The sequence below is a fragment of the Mytilus californianus genome, unplaced genomic scaffold (genome assembly GCF_021869535.1).
Source record: "Mytilus californianus isolate M0D057914Y unplaced genomic scaffold, xbMytCali1.0.p SCAF_6, whole genome shotgun sequence".
Taxonomy (NCBI): domain Eukaryota; kingdom Metazoa; phylum Mollusca; class Bivalvia; order Mytilida; family Mytilidae; genus Mytilus; species Mytilus californianus.
In genome coordinates, this window is record NW_026262712.1 from 14785129 (window position 1) to 14800110 (window position 14982).

At 32.1% G+C, this 14982-nt stretch overlaps 1 protein-coding gene across 1 annotated transcript; it reads right to left on the bottom strand.

The window, feature by feature from the left end:
• Nucleotides 1-1262: 1262 nt before the first annotated feature.
• Nucleotides 1263-14739, bottom strand: LOC127706878 (probable splicing factor, arginine/serine-rich 6). The gene is made up of 6 exons (XM_052211611.1): nucleotides 14579-14739; nucleotides 11043-11054; nucleotides 6895-6935; nucleotides 3740-3835; nucleotides 2746-2939; nucleotides 1263-1709 (listed from the first exon to the last, which is right to left on the bottom strand). Exons 1-6 carry the CDS (start codon nucleotides 14697-14699, stop codon nucleotides 1406-1408), a joined length of 768 nt encoding a protein of 255 aa, XP_052067571.1. The 5' UTR covers nucleotides 14700-14739; the 3' UTR covers nucleotides 1263-1405.
• Nucleotides 14740-14982: the final 243 nt, after the last annotated feature.

Here is a 14982-nt window from a genome sequence, read left to right on the forward strand (position 1 = left end):
TGTGTCCCCATGGACACAGATGATGCTCCCGCTTGCATACATTATAAAGGGACATAACTCAAGAACAATAAAAGTGATGCTACCCAAATTTGTACTTGATCTGAGTTTTGTGGTAATAAGTACTGTGTATAGGGTTCATAATATTTGGTTAGGGCAAACTTAAGTTACAGAACGGTAACAGAAAATTTTGCAATTTTTCTATTTATACAGGGGCATAGTGACGCCACCAAAATTCAACTTGATCTGTGTTTTGTGCAAATAAGCATTGTGTATAAGTTTCATAACATTTAGTTGAGGCAAACTCAAGTTAGAGAATGGAAAACAATTTTAGGATGTATGTGCGTACAGACAGACAAAGGTGAAACTTAATGCCCCCTCTGCTACAGCAGGGGCATAAAAAGTTCATTCGAAGATACTAAGACCTTGCTGATAAATATACCGTATCAAAATAATATATGGTCTTAAAAGTATAGATTCTAGGTACTGAGGTGGTTAATGATTTTAATCAGGTGTTAGTGTTCTTTCATTATCTTAACTGTTCAGTCCAATTTTGGTAATATCCCTTTTACAAGGCTAGGTACTTATACATCGTGTCATTGTGTGGTACTTATACATCCTGTCATTGTGTTTTAGTCAATTTTTTGTACACTGGTATATTACTGTTGCATTTATTTTGTATTCTTGTCTCATTTTTGCTTAAGTGCTTAATCAAATAGTCTATATGCTAATTTTTTTTCTTTGATGACATTTTTGTTTTGTCTTTGTAGGGTTTAAGATTATACTGTTAACTGCTGTACAGCTATTTTTGAAATATTTGCCTATAATGTCTGTTTGTTTTGTTCACACATTGTTGTCAACATAATGGAATTTTATGCAGCTGTCATACAAGTGAGAGGTTTAGCTACCTATTAAACCAGGTTTATCCACCATTTTCAACATAATGAAATGCTTGTACCAAGTCAGAAATATGACAGTTGTTATCAATACTTTAGATGTCTTTGAGCTTTTTATTTTGCCATTTGATAAAGGACTTTCTGTTTTGACAAAGATTGTTTTGTTTCTGTTGTTTCAATCAGCTTTTTATTTTGCCATTTGATAAAGGACTTTCTGTTTTGACAAAGATTGTTTTGTTTCTGTTGTTTCAATGAAAGTTGTTTTTGAAAAGTAACCACAAATGTTTCATTTCCCTATATAACTTCAGGGAAAAAGTACATTTGTAAAACCATGGGCAGGTAGCTCTGTTTATAAATGTAAAACATTAATAGCTCTAAAAGATATGTATTTACATAATAATAAAAACAACAGTCTGCACATCTTTGTACTGTTTGTGTTTAAAACATAGAAAATTTCACATTTCATCTCTGCACTTCGAAGATTGTAACATTCACAACTATTCCAAATAAAATCATCTATCTGATGCAACACTCTTTGACCTGCTTCTACTCCGTGACCTTGATCTTGAGGGTGACCTATCTTCTCCACCATTGTTGACATTCTCAAGAGGTGACCTACTTCTAGACCTGCTATGGGATTTAGACCTGCTTTTACTTTTAGATCTGGATTTACTACGAGATTCACTCTTCTTTGAACTTCTCCTTCTTTTGCTGTCATGACTACGATCTCTGCTGCTTCTTGACCCTGACCTACGTCTGCTGCGAGAGCGGCTACGAGATGATCTCCTCTTCCTGTCTCTGGACCTTGATCGTGATCTGAAAAATCAAAGGATATGATGAAAAAATATACCTGTCCTGATTTAATCTGAATTCTAACCAGTCACGACATTAATTTGTTTTTTCGTAAATATTGGTTAAAAGATAAAATCTTTTACTTATGTGAGAAAATCAACTGCATTTCACCGTCAGGAAAAAAAAAAAGGATAAACACATTTTGTCAAAAAATCTTACGCCAAGATGGTTTTTAAAAATTTGGGTAGCAGGTTCTTTTCCAAGAGCTAATTAATTATCCCCTAAAATTGGAAAACATTCAACTAGATGTAAAACTTTGTGTCTGAGAAATGTAACTATTTTATAAATTATTTGTTGAACAGCATGATAGAAAATTTCTTTTAATGGAAAACTTGTCAACAATATCAACAGTTTGTCTACAAATTCCATGATCTGTGACAACAGGTGCCTCTTCATCATTTTTGTATTTAGATATTTTTGTGTGTAGGAGTCAGTACTTTTACTGCGTTGAATTCAAGTGAGACTTTACAAAAAATGCATAACCCTGAAAAATATGCTGATGTACTAGAGCAAACGATTCAAAATTATTGTTAGTGTATAAAACTTGCAAAGTTGGTACAAATGATTAATGCTTCAAATAGTAGAATTGAATTTGCCATTTTAATGTTGCAGAGATTATCACATGAATTGCAATTTTCTTAATGAAGTCAATTCACCAAAAAAAGCTTCATTTATTACATATATGACGAATAGAAGAAATTTCATAAGAACTGAAACTAATGAAATCTATCAAACAAATGAGGTCATAAATTTACAGATCTTTTTCTATACATTTTTTAATTATATTGCTTTTTGCAGAGTAGGCCAGTTTAAGATGGTGTAAGGGGCCTGTTAAAAGTTACAGACTGTATCTAAAGATGTCTTCATTGGTCATCATTGATCATGTAGTTAGTTTCATTTTCATTTACCTAACATATTTCTCTATTCAGATACAGAATATATATAGACATAAATACATTTTTATGACTGCATTTTCAGAGAACATTTTATGACTTCCTACCTTCTCCTTCTCCTGGGTGATGGTGACCTGTATCTGCCACCACCACCACCACCACCACCGCTGCCTCCTCCTCCTCCCCCACCACCACCATTCCTGCCACCAGGTCTACGGAAACCATAATACCGATCGTCAGGACAATCTCTGGCCCAGTGACCTGTTCTGTGACATCTGTAGCACTCATCATAGCCTTGTTGCTAAAAGAAAGTTGTATTGGTTAAATCCTACTTTCTAAGAGTAAATAGTTTCATAACAACCACACTGTTTACAAAACTTATTGAAAATTCTTGCATTATAACATTTCAATATGACATCCCATCCATATTAGTCATCAGATTATTCAAGCAAAAAATCAACCAGGTTCAGAATTTATGGTCATACCAAGTCATATAACTTTTTCAACTTTGTAAATTTTACTTTAGACAAGATGTAATGTTTAAATCAACTTTACTAGTTAAATCATGACTAAAATTGAATGGTTTTAATTTTGAAAACTACTAGGTGAGAGTTAAACAGATGGCCCAATACATTAAACAACTAAGCAAAATTTCAATCTTGTGAATTGTAGATAAGTTACAATTACTGTTCTTTTGCAAGAAAATATAAGGAATGTGACTGAGATGCAAAGATTAACTTAAAATTCACCTTTATTAATCACAACCATTAAACATGTTTACGGGTTTTAGATGCAATGCATTTCCCATTGTCTAAATAAAGTATGAGTAAAAACAATGTTTTATCACTTCATTTCCATTCTCCAGGGGATATTTCCCTTTATGTGATTTAATAAATGCATCAGCATCAACAGATCTTTAGTTTTTCCGGTTTATTCATTTTACTTTCATTGAGATTTTTAATTTCCAAAACGTGGAGAGCAATATATATCATCTCTGATCCTCAGATATCTAGTCAGGCTGGCCAGTTTATGAGTTTGCAAAATTCACCTTATTATCCCTCATTGTAGCCTTCCAAAATCCTTCATATGAAAGTCACTTACCCTACTGACAATAGGACGACGTGGACTGCCTTTTGACCATTCCACAATAATACTTGAGCCACATATCTCTCTACCATTTTCATACTTAATCGCATCCTGCAAAAAAATGTATTAGTTTAAGTTTTTCTTCACAAAAGTAATACTTCATCAAAAGGGAGAATTTTTTTTATTTTATTCAGTAATTAACCAAAATTGAATCTAAAACTCATTCCAGGGTTTTTCATTACAACCGAAAAATGGGAAAAAAGCACAACCGTCATCAGACTGTTTAACTTGTATATGATGTTAATGAAAAAACATACATTCACAACTCTTTCCCTTAACCACTACAATACTATTTGATTAATCTTGAGAGAAAAATAACTAATTCCTCATTAAAATAAAATAAATGAATATCAGAAAGTCCATATAAAGGTAAATGATTTGTTTCAATTAACAAACACCAATGCACATCAGATATTGAAAAAAAGTCTGATTTATGTCAGTCAAAACAATTTGTATTGCAAACCATGTATGACTAGACATGCAAATGTAGGACAGTTCAATAAATATTATATAAGGGTAACATTCATAATGTAAAATAAATGAAACAAAAGCAAATAATAAGCATAAAGATTTCAGTGTTCATCCTTAATATATAACTGTGATGTAATATGTCTTCTGTAAAGATTACATCTACGTATACATCACCATGACGATAGTTTAGGGAAAGAGAAGAAATAATCGAGAGAAAAAAATATTAAATTTTCTTCAAGAAAGTTTTAATTGTCTAAATTTGTTATGGCAACTGTTTTCTAGTCCTGTCATACAGAAATTGGCTTTAACTTTATCTAGAGATGGATCCTGAACACCTTCGTCAGATTCATTATAAAAATGTCCTGGTTTATTTTACTAACATAAGTTTTGTTTTTTGGTTTCAGTATCTATAGAGAATACCACTCAAACCGTAAGAAATGTACAATAAACACGATTAACAAAATCTGTTTCAAAATGTATTCCAATACTAAACATCTGATGTCAATATCCATTTAAACATGGTGCATGTCTGAATATACATTTTGTACATATTATACATGTATGTATGTGATCTTTATTATTATTTCATGGTGAATATCTTTAAGTTAGTTTGTATTGTAGCAGTAATGAATCCTCAAATCATAGTTATTAGAAGAAAAAAAAAAAAAAAAAAATTTCCATATTGAAAACATTTACATGCATGAATTTTGATTCTTTTACATGATCTGTTTTGATTCCTCGGCACATAATTTCAAGACAGTTTAGTTATGTAAATGACAACACTACTGCAAATTTAAAAAATAAAAATAGATTTTCAATAAAAACATTCTGAAATGTAATACATTGCAAAAAGTACTTATCTAATCTCCCTAGTTTATATTTTACCATGAATAAAAGGGAATTACATTTTTGTAAGTTTTATCTTTATCATCTTGCATAGAACAACACTTAATTGTTGCACTTCAGTGTTTCTGTTGTTCCCTTGTTTTCCTCTTAGGACTATTCCATTAAAATGTATGTGGGAGGGTAGGAAGGGACTTTCAAAATATCCCTACAACCAAGAACCATTTTTTAGATAATTTTGCATAATGGTAATAGACGCATACTGAAAAAAGACCCATGACCCACGTTCAATAATTAAACTTCCCTTACTACCCTCCAACACACATTTTAATGGAATAGCCCTTATAGTTGAGGTGTTTCCCTCGGTTTTAGTTTGTAACCCGGATTTGTTTTCTCTCAATCGACTTATGACTTTTGAACAGCGGATGATACTGCTAGTACTGTTGCTTTTATTTAATTGATTTCAATAAATGAAACTGGGAGCAAAAACTACATTTATATAGCTACAAGAAGAACAAGCCAATTTCTGTACTAGGACATACTTATTAAATCATAAAATTCTCTATTAGGTTTCTGTTGTTTTTAACAAAAAAATTCTTTGAATTGAAGACCTTTTAAAGAAAGAAAGAAATTAAAAGTTGATATATATAAAACTAGCGACATACTGTTTAAACCTGGAACTGGTTTCTATGGATACCAACACTGGGGGCATGACCTTTGGTTCGGTCAATATGTGACCATGGTTCGGTCGACCTGATTGGATGGTTAGTTTCTGAACACCTGATTGGATGGTTTGAATCGGACCATGGTTTGGTCGATGAGTAATGAATGGTTTTGCTAGGACTGATTTAAACAAGGTATTAAGCTCCAGTCTTTGAAGGAGCTAAACTTTGCCATGGCTCAAATGGAAGGCTACATGGTCTACCACAGACGAACATTTATCATGGAAGGCTTTTTGGTCTTCCTTTAAAAGGCCTGGTTTGGCATGGATTCTGTTCATTGGGCAGGACTGACGCTGGTCATGGTCACATGGTTAGGACACACTGCTAATGTTGCAGAAAATTATTATCAAACATGTATTTCCAATGTTTTTAATATTTCTTCATCTATTTATAAACATGTTAAAAAAAAATATTTGACAAGTTTATCCATGCTTTTAACAACAGCTTGAAAGTTAACATTTCAAAGAAATAAATACTTTTCTTTTCAATATGTATAAATAGATGAAGAACCTTATTGTCATATATCTATAAAAACTTTTATTTCAATGCAAAAATTTATAACTAAAATGAATTACACTTCTTAACAAACAAACTATTAAGATGTACCTGAAAACAGATAAATTATAGCATATAAGCATGTAGTTGCAAATACTTTTTATCTTTTCCTCCAGGTAAATCACTTCAAAATTTAAAGAAAAAAAAGAAGAAAAATTTGTAATTTCAAAATTAACAAAAATTTATCACCTGTTTACTTAAGTCATTTACTTACTATGCATTCCACAATATTTAAATTAGACAAAAAATGAACACTTTGCTTTAGCATTTTTACACAGACTACAATGTATGAACAGATGTCCAATGATCACCAAAGATTCAACTTTTCTATATCAAATTTAGAATTTTAAGACGTAAGAGATTATTTTTTAATATAAATGTACATGTACCTATAGATTTCAAGGTTTTCAAGTAGAGTAAGCAGTATGCACAACCTATTAAGAATCAAAAGAATTTCTTTGTCTATCTGTATAAAAATGATAAAACCAGTTATTCCCTTGAGAACGAAAGAAAAATTACCTCTGCATCTCTACGATCTTCATAATCAACAAATCCATAAGCTAAAATGTAATAGGCACAAAATACAATTCATAATGTAATAATAATATCTTATACAAATATACACCAGTCATGCCTGCAGTGATGTCTTGATTTTCAGTTCCCTTCCGTAGGAGTAAGTAAATTTTAAGATTAATATACTGTTTCCTTAGTCTTAAATCTCAAGTATAATTCACTGAAAAAAACGTTTTAGCATTTGCATTCAATTTTTTTTCCAACTACATGTTGTAAGACCTTGAGAAGAAATTGCAAAATCCTTCACCTTGCAATGCAAAACAGTTGTCTGTCATCAATGTCAGTCAGGGGTACTACTTGTACAAGTTACTTTTAATTACTTGAAAAAGTAAATATTAATATACTTTTATAAGTAAATTTGAAAGATACTTATATAAGTGTATTTTATTTACTTGTATAGGTAAATTATTTTATTGGCTTAGTTATGTCCCTTAGACATTCAGATTTTTTTACTTATACAAGTAAAAAGTCACACTATCTTCTATTCTTGAATTTCTCAAGACTTCTTTACTCTAATCAAATTTTTAATTGTCTGCCAAAACTGGAGAATTATAGGAATTGTAAAAAAAATTTACTTACACAAGTAAATTTTTTGAAAAATTAAGGGGAGATGATTCAAACATTATAAGAAAATATGAACATAACAAATTTACTTATATAAGTACATGTACGTGTATATTATTATTTACTTCTTCATGTAAAAAAAATAACTTGTACAAGTGGTACCCTTGACTGAATGTCTATGTTTTCTAGATCTCATTGAGTTGTTTTTGTGCTGTCTCATTGGTTAAGACCACGCCTGTTACACCAATAAAGATAGTTGTCTCATTGGTTCAGACCACACATTTTACACCAAGAAAGATAGTTGTTTCATTGGAAATCATACTACATCTACTCATTTTTATATTGTTTTGTTTCATATTCAACTGGTAAAACAAAGTTGCATATTACATGAAGGTACATCACATCTAAACAATTGATGAAAATGTCTATTCTCTGGCTATAAAGTCAGCTGTAATATTTTCTGATCATCAGTCAGGGGACTTATTGAAATAAGTGATTTGTAAATCACTTATTCAAGTAGCAAATTCAAAGTTTTGTCACAAATTGTGATTTTGTAGTTTTACCAAAATTTTAAACACATAACTTTAGATAATATCTTTTCATTAGTAAAATTGAAAAAATGAACTTTTTGCCTCTTTTAAGCATCAAGGTTTATGCCTTTGATGCAATCATTTAGCTGCAAATTCTATTTTACTTGAAAAATGCTATAATAAAATGCTCCGCTGGGAAGCAGCTTGATACGACCGCAGAGGTCGAACCCTGAACAGTTGGGGCAAGTATGGACACAACATTCAAGCTTGATACAGCACTGAATTTGGATTGTAATTAAATATTTGACACAGCATAGGTTTCTGACACAGAATGAAAGTGGTCTAAGAACTTAAAAATTTCCAATTTACCTATTCATACATGTGATGGACTGTGAAACTCAGATCAGGAGATTGGGAAATTTTGGTCAGGAGATTAGGACTCAGATCAGGAGGTTTTTAATTGACATTAATTTTGTTGTAAATGTAACCGTGTGCTGTAAAAATGGTCTTTTAAAGTGTGTTTTCTTCAACTTTCCAACCAATTTATTATGTTTATAGTACCCTTGTACTTATAAAGTTTCTCCATCTTTATATTCTACATGTTCAATTTAACATTGTTTTTTTCCAGTATGTTCTTTAAATTTTTTACTTCATATTCTATAAAACAATCATTGCAACCAGAACATTTGTTTAGCTGTCTGCAAATAGTTTTTATTTATTTTTTTTTCTCTTGCAAATAGTTTTTATTTGCAAACTCAGAAATTCATTCTATCTGTAAAGTTAGGGTCATAGTTATTATATAAATTTCAATTTAAGCCTTAAAAGGAAGTATAGAATCCTCAAATAATTTTCAAATTATTATTTTTTTATTTGTCCTAAGACATTTAAAATCATTTAATAACCATCCTTTTATGATTATTTGTTCAATTTATATTTTATTTATATTCTTTTAAAAATTTTCATTATTAAAAGGAAAGTAACTTAAAACAGGATAAATCAAGGGAAGTAACCCAATAAATACACAGTTTTTGTTACACAACGGCAGTTAGCCTGAGGTAAAAATCGTTGCTTACCAGTATGTTTGACACCCAAGCTGACAAGTGAAGCCATATAATTATGCATGTTAATTGATTTACAGGTAAAATATAACTTCAGGTAATGTCAGTTACACCAGATGCCTGAGATGTTATGTTGGGCAGAAATTTTTCATTCATGAAAAATTTCATACACGGGATTTTTTCAACGGGAGGTCGGGAGGAGACCCCTGAAAACGGAATTATTGTACTCCCGTCGGGAGGTTCACATGTATGCCTATTCAAATATCATTATTATTTGCTTTTATATATAAATCAGAAATAACCAATTTAAAATGGAAAATGTTAAAGAAAAAAAAGGAAAAAAAAAATCCCCCCCCCAATTTTTTGAACCCCCTTATGATTCATCGCCCCCAAACTCAATCCCAGCTTTCCCTTTGTGGTATGGTACCTTGCAGTACAATTTCAGAGAGATTCATACACTTGAACACAAGTTATTGTCTGGAAACTAGAAAAATGCTTGTTTTTTGGCCCCTTTTTGGCCCCAAATTCCTAAACGTTTAGGGCAATTACCCCCAAACTCAATTCCAGCTTTCCCTTTGTGATATGGAACCTTGCAGTACAATTTCATAAAGATCCATACACTTACACACAAGTTATTGTCCTGAAACTAGAAAAATGCATGTTTTTTTTGCCCTTTTATGGCCCCTAATTACTAAAATTTTGAGGGAAAACCCCCAAAATCAATCCCAGCCTTCCCTTTGTGATATGGAACCTTGTAGTACAATTTCATAAAGATCCATACACTTACAAACAAGTTATTGTCATGAAACTAGAAAAATGCTTGTTTTTTGCCCCTTTTTGGCCCCTAATTCCTAATATTTGGAGGAAATTACCCCAAAAATCAATCCCAGTATTCCCTTTGTGATATGGAACCTTGTAGTACAATTTCATAAAGATCCATACACTTACAAACAAGTTATTGTCATGAAACTAGAAAAATGCTTGTTTTTTGCCCCTTTTTGGCCCCTAATTCCTAAAATTTGGAGACAATTACCCCCAAAATCAATCCCAGCATTCCCTTTGTGATATGGAACCTTGTGGTACAATGTCTGAGAGATCCATACACTTACACACAAGTTATGTCTGGAAGTTACAAAAATGCTTATTTTTGGCCCCTTTTGGCCCCTAATTCCTTAACTGTTAGTACCATAACCCCCAAAATCAATCCCCACCTTCCTTTTGTGGTATTGAACCTTATGGTAAAATTTCAATGAGATCCATTCACTTAAACTAAAGTTAGAGTGCGAAAACTAATGTGTATTCGGACGACGACGACGACGCCGGACGATGACGACGACGACGACGCCAACGTCATACCAATATACGACCACAAAATTTTTTTTGCGGTCGTATAAAAATGGCTTTACATAATGAACTGATACTTTCTCAACAGATTTTTCCCAGCAGTGGGAGTATTTTTCCTGTAAAATTCAAGGTTTCATCTTATAGATTATGTAATAAAATTCTACTGTTTTGATCAAAATTTCACTGTTCAGGGGTGTTGAAATTAGTGGAGGTTATTAAAATAATGATACTTAAAGAAGTGATTTTTTGGAAGGAAATTGAGGTATGATACTTGAACAAGTGATTTTTATGTCATTATCCTAGATTTAGTACAAGGTCATCACCTGACATGACCCGGTCATCCTATCAACACAGATGTTGGTTCTGATAATTTTAGCAACATAATTAGTTCCTGGATCATTAGTATTCTATATTTAAAGCTACAATAAAATTAAATCACTTAGTCTAGTGATTAATTTGTACTACTTAAATAGGTGATTATTAAAGAAAGACAACTCTTACTTCCAACCTTTATGTACATAATGTTACTTGATTCAGTGATTTAGAAAATCACTCATTTAAGTAAGTCCCCTGACTGATCATTCTGTAATTGTCTTACCCATTTCAGCACCTGTAAATAAAAAGCAAAGTTTACTTTAATAACATTGTCGCTATACAGTTACAAGTTCCAATTAGAGTTAACTCTGTTCATGAAATTTTATTACATCCAGTGTTTTCCCTAGGCTATTCAAGCATTGCGGTACCGCTACGCATAAATTTCGACCGCCATGCTTTCATCATTGCCGCAATGCATCCCGCTATGTGTGAAAATTATAACTGTGTACAATATTTATTATCGATATTTTGAAAGTGAAGTAACAAGCGACAACACTCCACAGGTGTTTTAAACTTTCCGACTAATAATTGAATGCATCACGTCGCGCGTGCCGGGATTTTACAACCTTCTTGATTAGACGGTTATACATCGAGACTTGGGTTACATAATAGAAGTTACCAGTCAGCTGATAAATAAATAGTCAGATTTATCTCCAATGCATATCTTTCTGTGCTAAATAAAAAGTTTTAACCTTTTCCTGTATAAATTTCACCTTAAAAACGGCCGGGTGTTTGACATCGTTATTTTACTGTGATCTTTAAAAAGTAGAAATTTAAAATTTGGTATAGTCTCTGGTATTATAAAATAAAACTAAAATAATTTCACCGAGAATGGACAAAACATTTTTTTTAATAAAGTTTCGCAGTTACTTCATCAGCCACAACAATCAGTTATTTTTAGATTAGTCGCGGTTGATTGATTTTATCAAAGAATACACATCACCGCCACCGGGCCGAGAAAAAGACGTGTCTTATGAAATATTTAAAAGATTTGATAGAAAAACTTTCAAAATATACGTAGTTATTTACGGAAATATTGTTTTTAATAAACTTGTGTTGTTCTATTTTTATTTCAATGGGTCACAATCTTCACGTGTAGCGGATTCATTTGCCGTTTTTTTCACAAGTGGGGCTAAATTTCTTTCACTTCGGCAAGATAGGATTTTTACAATTATGAAGCGTTATAAATAAATCGGACAGGGATTTATTTTAAAAAAAAATAGTTAATTGTCATGAAATAAAATGTCAGCTTAGCTTCCAAACAGGTAATTGCCAAATATGTCATCCGTGTGTCCGTATGTCAGGTATTCTTCATTGACGACATCTGTAATTAACGCAAATAAACTTTTTTTTTATTGTTTCCTGTAAAATCTCTGTGAAGCAATGATGACATTCAAAGTTTTATTTAACAACTTGCTGTTGATTCTGAAACCATTCTATCAGCAAAATTCGAAGAACAATCATCAGTTTAACAACCATGTCCAAGCAACCATCAAAGAAACGTCGCCTTACTGGCCCAACTTTTTTGACAAGTTGGTTAGAGAAGTCTACTCCTTCATCAAATTGTAGTCAGACAGATTAAAATCACCTTTGAGAAACAGACTATGCCAAAAAGTGCTCAATTGCTTGATGCATATATCAATTGAAGGACCAAAGGAAGAAGCTTTTGATTTTGAAAAATATGTGGTGACCTTTGGAAAGTTGAAACAGAGGAAGATATCAACAAAATAATGTGTATATGACATTAATTTGTAAATAACTATTGCAGACTGGATTATTGTTATTATTGTTTATATGGTCTTTCATTAATTACTCTCATCTGTGATAAATACTTTAAAATTCCATGACTTATATGAATTGCTGTACCTATAATCAAACAATTAGATTGGTATATGGCTTTAAACTTATAAATTATGTGATGTAACTAATTCTGAAAAAAAGCGTCACGCGCCGCGTTGCAAATTCACCATGGAACCACCATGCATGAAAAATTTTCTAGGGAAGACACTGACATCACATACATGTAACCTTTCAACGAGATATAAAATGGCCATGAAAATTGCCAGAGACATGCACAAAAAGAAATAATTACTAAGATTATGATGTCACAGAATAATATCTTACAAACTGAAATATATACATTGAAAAGCTAAAGTATATGTATGTCATGTATGCATTATCCTCATTGGTAGTCAAGATCATGAAAACAATCCTTGTTGATGTATGCAGGAAAAGAAAACAATGAAATTGATCAGATTATATAAATTAGTTGAACTGTAACCTGTGTCCTAATTTCAATAGTTTTATTCATAGGGCCATAAAAAAGAATGTGTGTGTTTGCCCTAACCCTACCTACCCAGAAAATAGCTGCTTACTCAAAATCTTTTATTGTCCTGACGTGAAAAAGTTTTTTTTTAATCAGATAGGTATGATATAATAAACAATTGACAGTTCAATTTCTCTTTGTCAAAAAAAAAAGACAATGCCTGCCTACCTACCCACTGTCTCTACCTTCGAGTAGAGTACAATATCTAAGTACAAAGGAGAAACTACATTAGTGATTATAATTTTACAAGAGAGGATAATTTACAAGAGAGATTACCCTGTCATCACGACAAAGATTGAAGATTGAAGGGTTTGGGCAAACCAAAATATTTTTAAGTGTGGCCTAGAAAGCTCTATATATGATCTGCATATTATTATACAAAAATATCCAGCATTGCCATAATTTGGCAGCAACAGTACCACAGCTACTCAGTTGGACACAGGCAATGACAGGATCATTTACCCACATGTATACATAAATGCATTTTTCAGTCCAAATTGTATGCACAAAGAACCATTTTTCTTGCAAAAATACTATTATCTCTGCTTTGCATTTTTTTCTCTTCAAAGGCAAAGCATTTTTTCATAAATATTTGTTTTAAGGTTCATCAATACACTTCCACAAAAATAGCTGTGTTTACACCTTGAAATTTTCTCTGAATGCAGACAAAACTGTGTAATTCTAAAGTTTTAAATTCTGGCAGCATCTAGATATATACAAGTTGTATTCATTTTGTGTTTTAAAAAGAAAAAATCTTTTGTGGATTTTGCTAAACATTTTCTTTCCTTGCCACAGGTGGTGTAAAAATAAACAAGGTCATGTGAAATCTTTGAGAAGGTCCCCCTCAGGTAATGATTGTATTGTATCATATTGATTGATATGGACAATAGAGGGATAATAGAAATCTAATCACAACAAAGGTGATTTAAATAGTGTAAATGAGTGGACTGTATCAAAGAAAACTCAGGTGTTTGTTTATTTCACCATCTTCTATGGCAAGGAAAGAAAATGTTCATCAAAATCCATAAAGTGTTTTAACTTTTTAGAACATGAATTGGATGTAACATTAATTTATCTAGGTGCTGCCAGGCATTAAAACTTTTGAAATTACAGAGTTTTGTCTGTACTCAGAGAAAATTTTATGGTGTAAACACAGCCATTTTTGTTAGTGTATAGATGAACCTTAAATTGCAAACTTCGGCGATATTATTGAATTATTTATCCCTCTGGTCGACAATAATCTATATTTTAATATACATTTTGACTGTGGCATACATAGATATGAGGATGACGCATCAAATAAACGGAGGTTTCACGAACAAACCAATAATATAAAATGAAATTATTTTATATGAATGCCGCCATTTTGAATAACATTACCGGCCAAAACATGTTTATGTTCAGGGTTGAACGTAAAGAATTTATGCGTTTACCGTATTTCACTTCACATCTTGTCATTCGACCATATGGTTCAAAAACATCTTCCATGTCTCTTACTCTGGTAGATTTACTAAATCTACCGATAAAAAGCTGGCCTTCTGCACGCCGCGACATCTTTCTTTTCTTTATGGTAAAATGCCCGGATGAAATGATAGAGTGCGGGCCAACTCGGCCCCGAGTTAACTCGGACCGTCCATAAAGACAATTCGGACTATCAAGTGGGTCTCATTGGAGTCTAAGCGTGACGCGGGATTGCCGATTTTTTGTAAGCGTGACACGTGAAAGTCAAATTATTGTGCCGTGAAAACGGGAAATGAAGTCTAGCGGGATACGGGAAATTAAAAAAAAAATGAGAATTGCTTACGTACATAGTGATAGATCCGTGTTTTTACTCGCT